The 19,306-nt window shown below is 27.4% G+C and overlaps 1 protein-coding gene and 1 non-coding gene across 2 annotated transcripts in view; both read right to left on the bottom strand.

Moving 5' to 3' along the window:
• The window catches only part of LOC100215658 (small glutamine-rich tetratricopeptide repeat-containing protein alpha), a 43,266-nt gene extending 29,686 nt beyond the window's left edge, over positions 1 to 13,580 (bottom strand). The window contains exon 1 of the mRNA XM_065808960.1: positions 13,432 to 13,580. Within this exon, the coding sequence (XP_065665032.1) occupies positions 13,432 to 13,564 (133 nt within the window). The 5' untranslated portion in view covers positions 13,565 to 13,580. The remainder of the gene's footprint in view (positions 1 to 13,431) is intronic.
• A 3,994-nt stretch (positions 13,581 to 17,574) lies between these two features.
• On the bottom strand, positions 17,575 to 17,646 carry trnae-uuc (transfer RNA glutamic acid (anticodon UUC)). Its single transcript has one exon. It is a non-coding gene; the product is annotated as a tRNA-Glu (tRNA).
• Between the last annotated feature and the right edge of the window lie 1,660 nt (positions 17,647 to 19,306).

The following is a 19,306-nucleotide window of genomic DNA, read 5'->3' as shown; positions in this document are numbered from 1 at the left end:
GCTGAAAATAAAAAAAGTCATTATCTTCAAGTTTTAAAAAAATAGTTTTTTTAAACATGCTTTTTTTGTAAAGTTTACAACTTTACAACTCTCTTTCCAGACAATCCGAATCATTTACCTTCTCTACTTGACTTGTTTCTGATCCTATTCAGTGCTCAGTTTCACCACATTCACCCTTAGGTGCTTCGATCTCTCTAAAACTATTATCTAGTTCTTCCCCACCATCAGAGTCCCCCTATCATTGTACCTCTTACAATTACCTTAGAGCTGACAGGACTCTTTCTGTGATTTTCTTGGTGATGGCCCTTGGGTAGAAATCTTTTATCTTCTTGCTGAAAAATGTGCTTCTTACCTTTTAAAAAGGTTTTGTTTAATGCCAAAGCCAAATTCTCAGGTCAAAAATTTTTTAAACTCAATTTTTTTCAGCTAATCGTTATCACAATAATCTAGATCTTCCTATATTTATGGATGGTAATGCACTTGATGAGTCATCTACCCTTCAATTTTTGAAAAGTTGCAATTCTTTATCATGCATGCCACTTTCTTACTCAGAATTCTATTCTTTATCTCTATAAATCTCAAATTTGTCCTTATATTGAATACTGCCTCCATATCTGGAGCAAACCATTAAATGATGCCCTTTCTCTTTTAGACAAGGTACAAAAACGAATGGTAAACATAGTGGGACCTGCTCTTGCACCCAACCTCCAACCATTATCACACTGTCATAATGTTGCTTCTTTCTCTTTTCTATAAACACTATGGAAGGCACTGCTCTAAAGAGCTAGCGCTTCTTGTACCATCTACTAAAATGTATTATTATGTTACTTGTCATTCAATTAAATGTCGTCCTTTTACTTTGATTGTTCCTAATTGCTCCAAAAATTCTTATTCATCTAGTTTTTTTCCTTGAACATCAATTGTTTGGAATTCACTCACTTCATCCTGTTTTTCTGATTCATACAATTTGCAATCTTTTAAGTCGTCTTTTAATCGTTATCTTGCTCTATAAACTTCATCGTTTCTCTTCTAATAGTGGTTGCTTGCAGCTTTGTTAGAAATGAAGATGTTGAAAAAAATAAAAAGATGACAGTGTTTTTAGCATAACTAGGATATGTTGGAGATTTTAAAGAATCGAACAAAAACTATCTACCTTTAGCCAGTTAAACATTGTTCAAATACACACACACATATACACACACACACACACACCTGTTTATTAGTTTGAAGTTTATCCCTTATCCAACCAGACCTTATTTGGACCTACCCCATATTTATTAACATTCTTCTTTAGTATAAATCAATATGCAAATTGTTTTCTCATTCTAAAAATTATCTAAGAAATCCCTGTTTATTAAAGTTTTATTTAGCACCCTAGAGTAAATAAAGGTGCATGAATTTTATAATGGTGTTTTATTTGCTTTAACCAACTTAATATTAATAAACTTAATAACTAATAGGAAGCTAACCTGAAAAAGCAGATTTGCAGATATATTTTTTTACTTTAACTTATAGGAGATACTTTATCAGAAATCCTCCTCAGAAATTCATTTAGCATTTAAAATTTAGGAAAAACTCCAGTCATTCGTCTCGCAAGGCAACCAGACTGGTACTTTTATTTTAACACTATTTTGTAAGTTGGCTTAGAAAATTGTGTTACAAAAGAGTGTTTAATAATAAAACTATATTTTGAACTATGAAGATTTTATTTTATGTTTGAGAAAAATAGTTGTGGAAAAAGATAGAAGAACCTTAATTATCTTATCAGTATGCTTGAGAAGTTTGAGAAAAGTTTAAAATGTGTCAAACAAACAAGCCAAGGAAACAAATAATTTAAAAAAATTTTTTTTTACTGTATTTCATGCTATTTCTATATTTAAATATAGATTTTTTCATTATTTACTTGTGTTAATGTTAATTTGCATTTATTTTTTGTATTGCATTAATTTGTAAAATATATAAAGAATTTTAAATATCTAGAAAAATTTAACACCAGTTGTTGAAATATAATAGAAGTAAGTAGAACCAATATCTTTCATTCAAAATGCCATTTATTCTTATAAAAATAATTAAATAGCTAAAGTAAACAAAATTTTAAACTTCTGCTGATAGAAAGTGATCAGGACCCCAGCCCCGGCCCAAAATTTTTGCAAGCCTGGCCCCGGCTCCAGCAAAATTATAAGATTTAGCAGGTGTTAATAGCCAGGGCTAGAAAAAAATTTATAATACTTTATATATTATAATTTTATATTTAAATTTACAATTCATTAAATACTGGCATATATTTATATAATTTTTAACTCTTAATTACTTCCAACAAAGTTGCAAGCAACCACTATTAAGTTACGAGTTACTTTAAAATCGAGGATAGGGTTAGAAAGCTGGGAAATGTTTAACGGAAGACTTAAAAAGTTGCAGGTTGTATATAAAAGGAAAACATGAAGATGGGTAAGAATTATAAGGACAGATTGGAAAAAAACATTGTATCAAACAACGTTTGTTAGAGAAGATTTAAAGTGATGTTAAAGAATATTAAAGTAGGTAACAGCATGTAGAGAGGTAGCAGCTTCAAGAATAAATGCTAAAGATAGAAGTAAAAAAACTTTAATTAAGGAAAGAAAATGCTCTAGATTGTTTATATTAGAGAAACAGAATAAATAAGGAAGGCTAAAGCCTGATGATGATAATGATAATGATGATGATGATGATGATAATGATGATGATGATGATGATGATGATGATGATGATGATGATGATGATGATGATGATGATGATGATGATGATTGATGATGATGATGATGATGATGATGATGATGATGATGATGATGATGATGATGATGATGATGATGATGATGATGATGATGATGATGATGATGATGATGATGATGATGATGATGATGATGATGATGATGATGATGATGGCAATGATGGTTATGATGATCATGAGCATATTGATGTTTATATATGCATATATATACAAATATAACATGAATTTTGAATTAAAAAAATATACTTTAGGATGTATAAATGTTTATGCAACCTCGGTCCAGGTGACCAGGGCCCCAGCAAAATTATAAGATTTAGCAGGGGTTGATAGCTGGGGCTAGAAAAAAAATTATAATGCTTAATATATTATAATTTTATGCTTACATTTACTGTTTACTAAATACTGGCATACATTTATATATTTTTAAAATCTAATTTACTTTCAACAAGATTGCAAGCAACCACTATTAAGTTATGAGTTACTTTAAAATAAAGAACAAGTTAAAATACTAGGAAACGTATAACTGAAGACATGAAAAGTTGTAGGTTGTATAAAAAAAGGAAAATATGAAGATGGGTAAGAATTACAAGGATTTTTTTGATGTTCAAGGAAAGAAACTGAACTAATAAAAGTTTTTATACCATGAAGGGACAGTACATTAAAAGGATGCAACCTGTTGAATAAAAAGCCAAGCAAGATCGAGTTTATCATTATAGAGATGATTTTGTAAAAAAATGTATTTGTAAAAAAAAGAAACAAATGCAACCTTACAATAATGGGAGAGTGGCTCAAGCTTGGCAGATAAAGCAGGTCTAATTACATTTACAATGTGCTTTTAGACTTTGTCTGAGAGTAAGGAGGTTATAATTTGTTAATATAGGAATGTCAACAATATTGCAATATTCTTTTGCAATAAATAAATGAGTTTTATTGTCTAACAAAAATTGTGGTTTTGAAGTCCAGACTTAAAAACCACAATTTATGTTAGACATACTTTAATTAATGACAATGTTGAAGACTAACCAAAAGTTAGTCTTTAATGTCTGAGATAAGATACAAGATTTAGTAAACTGAGAATAACAGAGCTTAACATCAGACAGGACCTTTTTACAATTGAAGAATAAAGAGAAGAATAAAGAGAAGGAGAAGAATAAAGCTTGACTTAAAATTGAAGAAAACTAATAAAAGATTCCAAGATGCACTTTATGCATACATATTATATATATGTTATGGATATAAACATATATGTTTGCTAATTATTTAGATGTTGGCATATAAATCCTTTCATTGTTATATAAACTTTAGTATTTGTAGAGTTCCACGCGGTTATTAAAACAAATCTCGTTTTAAAAAATAAAAATAATGAATTTTTTTTTCCATTACTATAAGTATATAGTCTTAAATTTTAAAAAAAAATAATTAAAGAAAAAAAAAAAAAAATTGAACAAGCTATTTATAGATTTTAAAGTAAACGGAAAAAGTATAGTTTCATTTAAGAAAAAGTGTTTAACTTTCATTATTTTTTTAAAATCTTGTAGTGATCCAAAATTTTTCCAATTAGTTTTAAATTGGTCGGCTGCAAAGCTGGTTTAATATGTTAAAGCACTAACATTTAATTTTTAGTTATTTCACGCGATATAAGCAAAATAGTTTCTTACACAATCATGATGCGTAGCTGACCGCTGGGAAGGAAAAGTTGTCTTTTTTCATCAATTTAAATTTTTTTTTTAAATCCTTGTCGATTATTTACGTCAACTAATTAGCCATATTAAGGTTTTGCAATAATTAAAAAAAATTGGCATCAAATAGTTAAAAAAAACCCACTCAACTTCCTGTTGCGTAGCTGACTGCCAAAACTAAACATTTAAATGTCACAAATTTTGTCAATTTTTTTAAATGCAACAAATAGTTTTGCCCAAACTATTTTGAACTTCAAAACATTTATAGTCAATTAGAAATTATTTAAAACTCCAAAAGACTTTATAGTCAATATAAAGATATGGAATCACTGCAGGAACCAGTTGCTTGCACATCCAATGAAAATAAAAAAGGTGAGCATTATCATCATTTGCAAATGTGCAAGTTAAAGGAAAGTATATAAAAAAATTGAATCGCTCTCTTCCCAAAAGTCTTGTTCAGAAAAAGGAACTGTTGTGTTGTTTACTCAATGAAACTCAACCATTAACTTACTCAATTCCTAAATCAACAAACAGTCTCCGAGAAAAAGACTTAGTGGTCATACAAAATTTTTATTGCGACGATGAAATAAGTCGAATATCCCCAAGAACAGCAGATTATACTTCTGTAGTGATAGGAGAAAAAAAGGTGCGTGTTCAAATTCGACACATGTTATATACGCTAAAAGAAGCTTTCGAAGAGTTTAAGCTAAACAATGCAGATATTAAATTAAGCCTGTCAAAATTTTGTCAGTTGAGACCAATTTACGTTCGATGTGTATCATCAATTCCTCATAACGTGTGCGTTTGCATGTTACATGAAAATATGCGTTATGCTCTTGAATCACTTTTGCGGGGTTCAGATATATTCACTACAATTAAAACGGGAAACTCTATGATTCTAAACTTTATTTGTGAAAAACCAACAAAACAATGCTTCAATGCCGTTTGCAAAGAATGTACTGTTTGTAATATGTTTGATAAATTATTAATTCAGTTCGAACAATTTGAGTTAGATGTTTCATGGAATCAGTGGCAGAAACCTCAAGCAAAATCGTATATCAAAATAGAAAAGGTTAAAAAAGAAGGAACAATTGCAGTTTTATTATCACATATTAAAGAAATGCGTGAAAAGTTTATTATTCATTGTAATGTCAAGAGCAGTCAATCGTCCTTATTTAAATTTAATATAGAATCAGCGATTCAAAAAGACTCAAATAAGACTGTTATTCAAGTTGACTGGGCAGAAAATTATACTTGTATTTACCAAAACGAAACGCAAGCAGCTCATTTCGGTCAAAATCACATTTCTATATTTACATGTGCAGTTTGGCATCGTCAAATTAAATCTTTTGCGCTAGTTTGTGATTCAAGCGATCATACAAAATTATCTGTTGTTCCAAACATAAATAAAATTATCGAGCTTCTATCAGACGATATTACAGAAGTTCATATTTTCAGTGACAACGCAACATCACAATTTAAAAATAAATATATTTTGGCATCAATGAAAATTTTAGAAAAAAAGCATACAATTAAAATGCACTGGCATTTTTTTGCTGCAATGCATGGAAAAGGAGTTGTGGATGGAATTGGAGCCACTGTAAAACGTGTTGCCAGAAAAAATGTTTTAACTGAAAAATATATCATTTCTAGTGCTAGCGATTTGGCAGCCGCAACAAACAATTTAAAAATTACCGTTATATTACTGACTGATAAAGAAAAGCTAGAGATAAACAACTCTCTTGGTTTGAGCACCTTTTTTAAGGAAACAAAAAAAATTAAAGAATTGCATAAATGCCATTACTTTCAGGTTTCAGACGGTAACGTTGTAGGTGAGCAGCTTTCGCCAAATATTGCATAATATCAAAGTGATAGAAGCGTCTAGACATTTAGCAGTGATCAAGTAATTTAAAAATCACCTTAAAAAGCTGTAAAAATTTCTTAATAAAAGCCATAAATAAATATTAGATTTGTTTTGCGTAGCTGATTGTTGCGTAGCTGACTGCATGATTTCTTAAAACGTTTTTTTTTTTACCTGTTATTGTTATTCTATTGAAAGTCTTACTTATTTTTTTCAATACTTTTCAAGTTTTCTTGGGGTGACTTTTTTTGCGCAACTAAGCTCGGAAGGTTTATTCAGTTTATCCCTAATACATTTCGATCAACAATAACAGCTTACACGTTTAAAGAACTTCTAGTTGTTGCTTTTTAAATTATTTTAGTTGTTCAATTATTGTCCAAATACTTGATGCTTTTAAAGCTCTGAAGATCAAAGTTCCAAAGTAAATGCAAGTAAAATGAATGTATTTATATACATCTTTGAGTTAAAAACATTTATATAATAAGGTTGTGAACAGATAAAAATATCAAGAGTACATTTAAAAGGAAATTGTATTACCTACCCCCTAGCCCCATTATTTAAAAAAGTGAGAGTACTGAAGCTTCTAAAGCCCCCTCCCCTTTTCCACCCTGGGGTCCAGGTTTCTTTTAACGTAAAATTATCTTTATAAACTTTATAAATAAATTTTATTGTTTCTAAATACAAGCTATAAATATAGTTTTAGATTTGTTTTGGGTTTTAATTTGAATTATAATAAAAATTCGCATGTTGCGTGGCTGATTGTTGCGTAGCTGACCGCATAGTTTTTTGAAAACTTTTTATTTGACGTGTAATTAATATTATATTAAAAATTTTTTATAAATATAACTTCAATGAAATAATTGTTTTTGAAGAAAAAAACGTTTTTATAAAAAAATAAACTATAGATTCGGAGAAAAAATAATTCAAACTTTAAATTAAAAAAACAAGCTTTTTTGCGCGTTGCGTAGCTGACCGCTGTCTTTCATTTCTATTTTACTCAAATTGTCTTCTTATCCTTTTTTTTTGTGAATAATAATAAAAAAGGATAATTTGAGTGTAATTGTAAAAAAAAATTAAAAATTATAATACAATGAGTCAGTTAAATTTTTAAAAACATGTTGCGCTCGTTGTGTAGCTGACCATAGAACTCTACATTTATATGGTGTAGTATTTGCCAAAAGAGAAGATGATCAGACGGATGTGTAGTGTGACTCTAGCAAGTCAAGAAAAGGAGGCATAACCTTAGACAGATAAGAAAAAACATTGTATCAAACATTTGTTAGAAAATATTAAAGTAATTTAGGTATCAGCATGTAGAGAGGTAGCATCTTCAGTAGAAAATAGTAGCGGTAGAAATAAGAAAACTTAAAGAGAGTGCTTTACACATTGTATGAATGAACTTTAGTCAGAAAAAAAATGCTCTAGTTTATATTAGAGAAACAGCATAAAAGAGAAAGGCTAAAGCCTGATGATGACCGTGATGATAATGATTATCATTATCACCATCATCAGGCTTTAGCCTTCCTCTTTTATACTGTTAATGATGATGATGATTATGATGATGATGATGATGATGATGATGATGATGATGATGATGATGATGATGATGATGATGATGATGATGATGATGATGATGATGATGATGATGATGATGATGATGATGATGATGATGATGATGATGACAATGATGATTATGATGATGATGATGATGATGATGATCATGATGATCATGATCATGATGATGATGATCATGATGATGATCATGATGATGATGATGACAATGATGATTATGATGATGATGATGATGATGATGATGATGATGATGATGATGATGATGATGATGATGATGATGATGATTATGATGATGATGATCATCATCATCATTATCATGATAATAATGATGATTATGATGATCATAATGATGTTTATATATGCATATATATACAAAATATAACATGAATTTTGAATTAAAAAAATATGCTTTAGGATGTATAAATGTTTATGCAGCCCTAGTCACAAACTTGGCCCTGGCTATATTTTATCAAACCTGGCCCCAGCAATTTCTATTGATAAGAAGTTTAGTATTTTCTGTTCTGTTTCAAAATAATGTTAGTATAATGAAATTATAAGGAAAGAGTTCTTATAATTTGAACTTGCGACATATATTTGAAGATAAAAATTAAAATAGAAAAAATGTTAACTTTATAATTAATCATAAATAAGGTTTTCAAACATATCGTCAAAACATCTCTTTGGTTTTGAAAACATACGCTCATGAGATCTCATGATTTCTAGACCTTCCTCCGATAAATTGCCAAGGCCATAACCATCATTAAGAATTATTAACTCACTTGAATGATGAAGAACTCCATGAGGAGTGTGGTTAATTTGTATCCATAGCATATTTGTAATAATGTTAAATGTAGTATTATTGCATAACTCCTGAAATTTGCCTATTTTAATTTTACGCTGACAAGAAACTATACGAAGTATTATACTAATTTGAGAATGTAGTAGTAACATGCTATCTTTGTACATAGGAGAGCATAGACCTTTTTATGCTAGAAATTAGTACTTCAGAAAAAAATCTACGGCCTTGTGACCCTGTTGTAGATGTCCCTCCCTTCTCACCAGAGTTACAACACATATCTAATCGCAGCCCAGCGTTTTATTTTATTTTAGTAATAACCCTGTCTTTTGCATTACGTATTGGTTGACCAAGTGGTCCTGTTTTTGTAACCCAAAGTCTATAATCTATATGACACCGATAAAGTAGTTTTAAAAACCAGGTAGTGCTATTTATATACAAATGTGTAATACATTTGCTTTTTTGATCAGATTTGGTTTGTGGTTTTTTAGTCAGTTCTTTTCATGTGTCAAAATCTCCAGTTTTAGTTGGAATGATACCATTCTTATCAACTAGCTTTACAACTATGCAGTAGTGGTGTAGTGGTAAACCACTCGCTTCATAAGCGAGAGGTTCCAAGTTTGACCCCCACCACGTCCCTGGTAGTACCGCGCTCAACTTGTTTCTCCGCGCAGCAGCCTTGTTGGTCAAGGTTCGTATTTCGGAGTTATAGAGTTGAGAGAGGGTTATAACCACTATTAAGTAGCCTCCTCATCTGTAGCCTTCTCGGCCTTGAGGAGAGAAATCACTAACTCCCCTGATATCTGTCCATTCAGTAGTTTTTGTTTTACAAAGTATATCTGCACCTCCTAGTCCGCTGATGAGTTGTTTAAACTTTAAATCCTTCATTATATCTTGAATATAAATTTTGATATTAATATAATTTTTGCCAAATAGACAACACATTTCTTCAGCATTTAACTCTTCTTGTGCGTTATCAGTAGTTGGGACAATAAGATCTAGCAAATCTTGATTAGTTTCTGTTTCTCTTATCAAAAACACAGGGCGTAATGATCTCGATGCATTTGGTGAATAATTTTGCAACAGGGTCATAATTTTACTCAATTGCATATTAGTTTCAGAGGAATAAGACCCTATTGAAACATATTTGACTTTCTTTCAATCATTTCTTTTGTTATCATCGATACTTGTTGTTCTGAACTTGTTGTTCATCACCATTTGCTGGAATAAAAGAATCTTTAATTATATTCAAAACAGAATCAATTGTCATTTTTATAAGCTCTTTGTATTGAACAGAAACATCTCTTCCTGTCAAAACATTACTAATTATTGGGCGCAATCTTTTTCTTCCTTCCAGCAATTCATTGGTTGTTGGAAAATAAATGCCCTTTAAAGCAAAAAGAAATCTTAAAAATTTTTTAACTTAGAATTTTTTATTTTTAACATTTGTTTTAAGTCATTTATATTTTTAATTTTTATTCTTTATCACTAATAAACAATCATTATGCACGCATAATATATATAAGATTTATTTGCCTTCACTGGCTTCACTTCACTTCTCAAATAATTATCATTTACAAGTGTAAAAGGCTGCTAAAAACAGGCGCCACAGGTACTTATGAATTTTCTAGTTAAATGATATAAATAAAAAACTATATACAACTTTCAGTGATACTTTAACTAAAATCATTAGTTACTTTCATTTTTATTTAATTTTTTTTTTATTCATATTTTATTAATATTTTTATTTTATATATTAATTAAAAATATTCACTCACGCCAAAAAACTCATGCTAAGAGTAAGTATAAGTTTTTTAAAATAAGGAAATTTTTTTCTTTCAAAAAACATTAAAATTTTATTGACAATTTTTTTTTATAACAATATTGTTTAATTTAAAGATATTAGGACTTAAATGATTTTTAACATGATTTCAAATTAAATTTAATTACAATGTGGTACTTTAAAATATGCAACTGATGTAATTTAACTTTTAACGATATAAATATTTGTATTTAGTAAAGTTATATTTACTTGCATCCCACTTATCTCTTATGCAACAAAATCTCATAAGGCCTGATGCAAATTTTTATAAATGATTGCGTAGATGCATTTCAAACTAACTGGATGCTGTATTACATGAAATAAAAAAAACTTTAGTTTTAATTTAAAAATTACATAAAATGAAAATAAAATTGTTGAATTAAAATTAAAAGTAACTGACTCTTTACAATTAGGATGATATAATTTTCTGCTTTTATGAAAACTTTATGAAAAGAGAAACAAACATATTTATTATATAAATTATAAAATATTCTTTAATTATATATTAATTTTAATATTTCTTTTAATTACAATATCTTGTAAAAATGTACTTTTTTTATTTTAAGTTTGAAATCGAAAATTTTTATTAAAAAAATCAAAATATAAGTTTACATACAAAAAATTTTGTTTTTGAAATTTTTACATAAGTTGACCCACTTTTGGAGAACTTTTTTTTATAAATTAGGTTGCTTTTTAATGGTTAAGGGTCTTGGGGCACCTCTCAAAATATTTTTTGTTCAGAAAAATTTTATATCTAGTGTCATTTTTTATAAAGAACACACTTAGAACACAAACGAGGCAATTCTTTAAAATTGATGTTTTTTGATGCACCTTAGTATATGTATATACATATATACATACATATATATATATATATATATATATATATATATATATATATATATATATATATATATATATATATATATATATATATATATATATATGTATATATATATTATGTTAGTGTATTCTACAAACAGAGTGCTCAATGTTCTAAAAGAACAGAGCAATAATAAATTAGTAAAAACACTTATCTAATTTTTGATTACTTCAACACTGTGTTTCACCATCAGTAGGTTCATCAGGAAGAAATATATTATAGTGTCAGAAGGTTCATCAGGAAGATTCTTCTTGATGAACCTACTGATGGTGAAACACAGTGATGAAGTAATCGAAAATTAGATAAGTGTTTTTACTAATTTATATATATATATATATATATATATATATATATATATATATATATATATATATATATATATATATATATACATATATATATATATATACAAACATATACACAACGTAAAAAATAACCGCCAGTCAACAGTCAATGACTGCCTGAAATAACTAAAATTGCTATTTTGACCAATATGAATTGGTCAAAAAATTGACCGTGTTGACTGGATAATTGACTGCCCACCTTCAATTTCTTATTTTCACACTACATATATGTATATATATATATATATATATATATATATATATATAAATATGTATATATATATAAATATGTATATATATATAAATATATATATATATAAATATGTATATATATATAAATATATATATATAAATATGTATATATATATAAATATATATATATAAATATATATTTATATATAAATATATATATATAAATATATATATATATATATATATATATACATATATATATATATATATATAAATATATATACATATATATATATAAATATATATACATATATATATATATATATATATATATATATATATATATATATATATATATATATATATATATATATATATATAATCCTCGGAATTAGGAATAATGAGGTCGGCAATAATTTGCTGACCTCAATCTTTTTGAGGTCAGCATCAGGTCGGCAAAAATTATTTGATACAAAGGTCTAACTATAAAACATAGAAACGAGGTCGGCAAATTTTTGCCAACCTTAAATACTTTCAGGTTGGCAGTTAGGTCACCAGTTAGGTTGGCATTGCCAAATACCGACCCTAATTCCGAGGGTTGTATATATATATATATATATATCAGCCCTCAGAATTAGGGTCAGCATTCGGCAATGCCGACCTATCTACTGACCTAAAAGTGTTTGAGGTCGGCAGAAAATTTTCAACGTTTCAATGTTTTATGGTAAGACCTTTGCATTAAACTTTATTTGCCGACCTGCTGCCAACTTTTAAAAGATTGAGGTTGGCAAATAATTGGTGACCTCAATTTTCCTAATTCCGAGGGTTGATATATATATATATATATATATATATATATATATATATATATATATATATATATATATATATATACGTATATGTATATATATATATAAATATATATATATATATACATATGTATATATATACAATAATATATATATATATATATATATATATATATATATATATATATATATATATATATGTATAAATATAAATATATGTATATATATATATATATATATATATATATATATATATATATATATATATATATATATATATGTATAAATATAAATATATGTATATATATAAATATATATATATACATTATATATATACATTATATATATATATATATATATATATATATATATATATATATATATATATATATATATATATATATATATATATATATATATATATATACATTATATATGTATATATTATATATATACATTATATATGTATATATTATATATATAAAAGATGCTGACTAAAGATGCACTTTTTTTTTTTTTTTAACTAACCTAAGAGTGTCTTCTAATCTTACTTCAAAAACTTGTTTTTAATTTTCATTAAATAAATGAAAAGAAAAAAACAATCAAAATTTATAATTTTCAAGTTATTTAAAAAAGAACTTAAAGAAAATTGCATGATCATACTTTCATAACAAAATTACATATAATGTAAACAAACATAAAATACCTTCTAAACCTTCAATACCGTCAGCATTTAGGGTTTCACTTTCCACTTCTGATTTTAAAAAAGAAACAATTGAAAATGCTAACTCCTTTTTAGACATATTAAAATATTCAACTAAAAAAAATATCTTGAACATTAATAATATTTAATCTTTGTTTGTATTAGGTACATTTGGAACTGTACTTTATTTTGTACTATAATATACTTAATTTACTTAACAATTTTTTGTAACATATTATTTAGATCATAAATTTCTCTTTGAAAACATAAAAAAGCCAAAACTATTAGAAAATCTACTCAAACTATTTATGGAGGCTACTGTCCACTGTTAAGTAAATTGTTGATAACAAAACTGTAAAAGAAAAATATTTCTTACTTTTATGTTAAGTTTAATTTTACTTTTTTTTTGCTTCCAATACTTTATTTATTTATTACAATTAACATAAATCTTTTTTAAGGTTCTATGTGTATTTATTTATTTATTACAATATGCCAATTATCACTATAATATATCATAAATAATGTAAACATCATACTATATAAATATTATTTATAAATTGTGTGTAAAAAATCATCATATAACATCCTGTCTATTTTGGCTATCTGGCTCTGCAACCTTATTTTTATTATAAATTAATTACTTATAGCTTAAATATAAAGTTATTATTAAATTAATATATTATTAATCCTATTAATTTAATATAAACTAGTGTATAATGATATTTTTAACATTTTTTGGTAACCTTACAGTTTAGAGGGCTAAAATAATTTTAATCTTTTGCTTGTTGCACTCTTGCAACAGTCTCAGTGGAGACTTTTTAAACATAAGGAATATTTATTGGAATATTAAAAAAAAAAAGATAATCAAATAAAAAATTGATAATTGTAAAATATTTTACTTTACCAGTATGGAATGTCAAATTTGACTTTATAAAAATTTTAGGCAGAAATTATTTTATTCATGCTATTAATAAAATATATAGGTAATAACAACAAAACTCAGACTGTTTAATAATATTAATATTAATTGGGCTGCTGACTTGAAAAACCTGAGTACTTTACTTATATAATAAAAAAATATAATTAAAATTAATAAATAAATTAAATAACTAGCTAAAAAAAATAGCTTATGCTAGATCAACTTAAAAAAGAGTTCTTAAAATCATTTTAATAAAATATGTGATACTAATGTAAGATACAGATTATTAAGAAAAATCGACTGCAACCATCCCTTTCACTGAACAGAAAAATTAAATGAAAGTTTCAAACAATTTTAATAGAAATTAGATCTATTTCCAAAAAATGTAATAAAGAGAATTTTAAAAAAAATGTAAAAAGACAATTTTAAATAAAACCGAGAAAATCTAATAAATCAATTAATGTACTATCACTTGGAAATGTCGGCTATTTGATACTTTAGCACGTTTGCGCTTGTTTTTTTTTTTTTGTTTTTCATTAGGACTTGTATTTGCGAATCTTGCGGGATAAGCGTTGAGCCCCTCAACAGTAATGCGTCTTATTTGTTTCACTATCCCCTCCCACACGGAGGAAAAAATTAACGATCAGCTAGTTTTTCATAAAACATGAAATTTGATATTTTGCTAACGAAAAGGATATTGTCTCACCGTTCAAAAATTACAACCATATAAAATTTGTAATCTCCTCAAATTGAGGGGTGTTTAAACTTTACATGGTCATAATTTTTGAACGCTGAAAGATAGTACTATGAAACTTAAAATTTATCGATGAATATAAGTCTTGTCGAGAATAGTAGAAAAATATTTTATCAACGTGTTGCCCTAACATTTTGGGTTTTTTGGATGAAATTCTAGGAGTTTTTGGTTCCCAGCCTCCAATCATCGCAATTTTTTGCATAGCAATAATATCTGACATAAGTATAAACATACAAATGTTTGGAGCTTGTTCCATATCTGGAAGTTAGCTACCTTAAACAAAGAAAATGATGGATCCGTCACTAATGTGCCCATCAAATTTGGTTTACTTTACAAAGAAATATTTACCAATACAAGTTTATTAGTATTACTATTGGTGAATTCAGACTATTTAGTAAAGTAGGCGAGTTATAGGTTTAATAATTTTGTGAGTTGGTAAACTCACGAATCCTAAAGCTTTTTAGTTATAATATAAGTCTTATACTGTCTTAATCTGTGTAACAATTGAATTAGGTATTATAATAATTTCGTAACTGTCAGATTTAAAATTGACGCACAATTTTATTAATATTTTATATCAGTTTTAAATAGTCTCTCTGATTATTTTCCGTTTTCAAACAACATGCCGTATTAAATATAAAAGTTTACAAAAAAAAATTCTTTCCGAAATATCTAAAGGGGCAATTGCTTCTTATATATATATATATATATATATATATATATATATATATATATATATATATATATATATATATATATATATATATATATATATATATATTTATATATATATATATATATATTTATATATATATATATATATGCATATGTATATATAATTTATTTTCCAGGAAATGAATTATAATCTTGAAAATGGACATCAAGAGTGTAAAAAAAAAACTATTTAGCTGCTGTTCAAACTGAGCTGTTTACACTTGATAAATTCCTATCCCTCTCCTCATCAATACTTTTTCATACATAACCACTTGCTTGAAGCATTAGCACTACCACTACCAAGGCTGTGGAGTTGGAGTCGGTGTCGAAGTCGTGGAGTCGTGACATTTTTAACGGAGTCGGAGTCGCTAAACAAAGTTGCGACTCCGACTCTAATAATAAAACTTCTCGGTATTGCACGTGCATGTACAAAATATTTAACCTTCAAAGAATTTCTCATATATTTGGCAAAAAAAAAATTTTGATTATTGCGTAATATTTTTAAAAGAATCCAAAGAATTTTTAAACAATTTTGCTTTGGAGCGAAGTCGGATCGGAAATTTCAACGATTGGAGTCGGAGTCGAAGTTGGTACTTTTTTTTTACGACTCCACACCTCTGACCACTACCATTGGTGGACCAGTTAACAGCATCATCGTGCGATCTAAATCTTGCAATAACTTTCCTTGAAGAAAATACTCTACAAGTACCGCTTATGGAACTGTCACCAGTCTCAAGTCAAGTCATCCGATGGAATCATTGACTCAATCTGCACTCAAAACAACATCTGCGGAATCATCAATGTTCTCGACAAAAGCTACTCAAATTACCAAACTTGAGTTAAAGCTGAAACAATATGTGTATCTATCTGTGGGTTCAACACCCGAAATATCGCACGTTTACCAATAGACTTCTTCTGTGGTATGTGTGGTATTCCAGCTTATGAAGTATGAATAGAACCTTTCTTGACATTTATTTCAACGAATAATCCCACAGAAGGCTTGGATACTTTGATCTTAAACTATCTTTGTAATAACTGCAAGATTGATTCTCCCAAATGTCGTCGTCAATCTTATAACAATGCTGCTGTCTAAATTTGTTTGCAGAGATTTTTTTCAGAATTAAAGTTGTAACTCCCTAAAATTGAGGGGGTTTTAAACTTTATATGGTTTAATTTTTAATCCCTGAGAGATAAAACTATGAAACTTAAAATTTATCGATGAATATAAGTTTAGTTGGGAATAGTACAATGTAAGGGCATTTTTGTTCCTAGCCACAAATCATTGCAACTTTTTACAAAGCATCGTTATTTGACATAAGTATAAACATACAAATGTTTGACGTTTGCTCCATGTCTGGAAATTAGTTCAAACACCAAAAAATGCTGGATCCGTCACAGGACATTTGAATAAAGTATAATTTGGAAAGCGGAGGAGCTACTCCGCATCTCTTTGAGCTAAAAAACTTTGAGATTCTTATGCTGAATTAGATAACCTGCAAAGTGGCATTTAGTTGTTGTAAATAAACGTAATTTTGTTAATCCGCTTGATAATGAACCTCATACACAAATCATTGAGAACCTATGGATTTGTGCAAAACCCACTGTTTAGTACATATGTAGTCACTACGAAATGTAATTGGCATATAAAACAGCTATTTTCATAACACAAAGGTTTTAAAAACTCATAAAAATAGATAAAAGAATAGTTCGCTCTTTAAATTAAAATAATCGTGACTATAAAAAGAGTTTGCACAAAATACTCCCGCACGGGGAATCGAACCCCGGCCGCCTGGGTGAAAACCAGAAATCCTAGCCACTAGACCATGCGGGATATATATACTTAAAATAAAAAGTTTATATAATTCTATAAAATACTTTTTTAAATGCTGATTTTGTTGAACATGAAGTGTTTAAATATAAAGTCTTTATATTAACATAATAAACATATATAGCAATATTATAACTTTATATTAACATAATAACATATATAATAATATAAAGTCTTTATATTAACAAGTTTTTATAAAGAACTTTTTTTTCTCAGTGAATTTTACGTGTTAACATTTTATCCAAGAGTTTGTTTAACCTTTAGCTACGTACTTTTAGCGCAAGCACGCGGTATAGGTACAATATACTTCATATATTTTGTATGAAAGTTCCCAGCTTAAGTGTGCTCTCCTGATGGTATTTAGCAAGGAAAGATCTATAGGGAGGGCGATTGGGCAATCCCCCCTCCCCTTCTCTTCCCTCCTACATAATTTGAAAAAATATTTTTGTATATTTAGTATTTGCAACCATTCATTAAAAAAGCATACTTGATTTGCTGATTATTTTAACAACTTATATTACAAATTCTAATTCAAGATTTCCCGACTTCGCAAAACGGTCAATCACGTTTTCAACATTTATTGGAACTTCTCTGTGCACAATAAGTAAGGCCAATCCGACTAGTCTGTTTTCTGTCATTCGTGTTCTCAGCCAATTTTTAATTCTTCGCTGGGTTGAGAAGCTACGTTTAGCACTGGCAACACTTACAGGACATGACTTCATAATTTGAAACAACTTGTGAGTGATAGGATATAGCACCTGGTCACACAAATCAAAAACAACAGAAAGATCAGTAGGTAGTAATGTGATTCCTCCCTCATCTTTCATCCTTATACATTTACACTGCCATAGTTTAACTTCCGATGTAAGTTTAGGTGCTGGTAAGTTTTGGATACTAAGTCCAAGAATGATGCCATAGACAATGTCTATGAGGGGACAATGTCTATGTCTAATGATACCATAAGACAATGTCCGTACTTTTTAAAAAAAATATTTTTTCATTATAAAAACTTGGCCCCGAGTATTTTCTTCCCTGAACATGTATACATTTTAGTTCAGTTTAAAAAAAGTTGATTTAAAAAAGTCTTCATTGCAAAAATTGGTCCTTTGTTGACCTAAAAATTAACATTAGACAAAAACAGATTTTTTGCGAAAAGCCCAAGAAACTTCTTGATAAAAAATCATTTAATATAATATATATATTATATATATATAATATTTATATATATATATATATATATATATATATATATATATATATATATATAATATATATATATATGTATATATATATATATATATATATATATATATATACATATATATATATATATATTATATACATATACATATATATATATAATATATATATATATATGTATATATATATATATATATATATATATATATTATATATATATATATATATATATATATATATATATATATATATATATATATATATATATAATATATATATATATAAACCTACTCCAATCAACAAAACTTGAATTTGACATAATTGGTATATCGGAAATTTACATCAAGATAAATAGAAACAACAGTAGTATCACTGGTGATAATAGATAACTCACCATAAAAAATATATAAGATACAAATATGAATAAAGACTAATTGCAACCTTCTGTTAGTATATTATTTAT

This window comes from Hydra vulgaris, chromosome 11 (genome assembly GCF_038396675.1).
Source record: "Hydra vulgaris chromosome 11, alternate assembly HydraT2T_AEP".
Taxonomy (NCBI): Eukaryota; Metazoa; Cnidaria; class Hydrozoa; order Anthoathecata; family Hydridae; genus Hydra; species Hydra vulgaris.
Note: the sequence above shows the minus strand (reverse complement) of the source record. Positions and strands in the feature narration are given on the sequence as shown.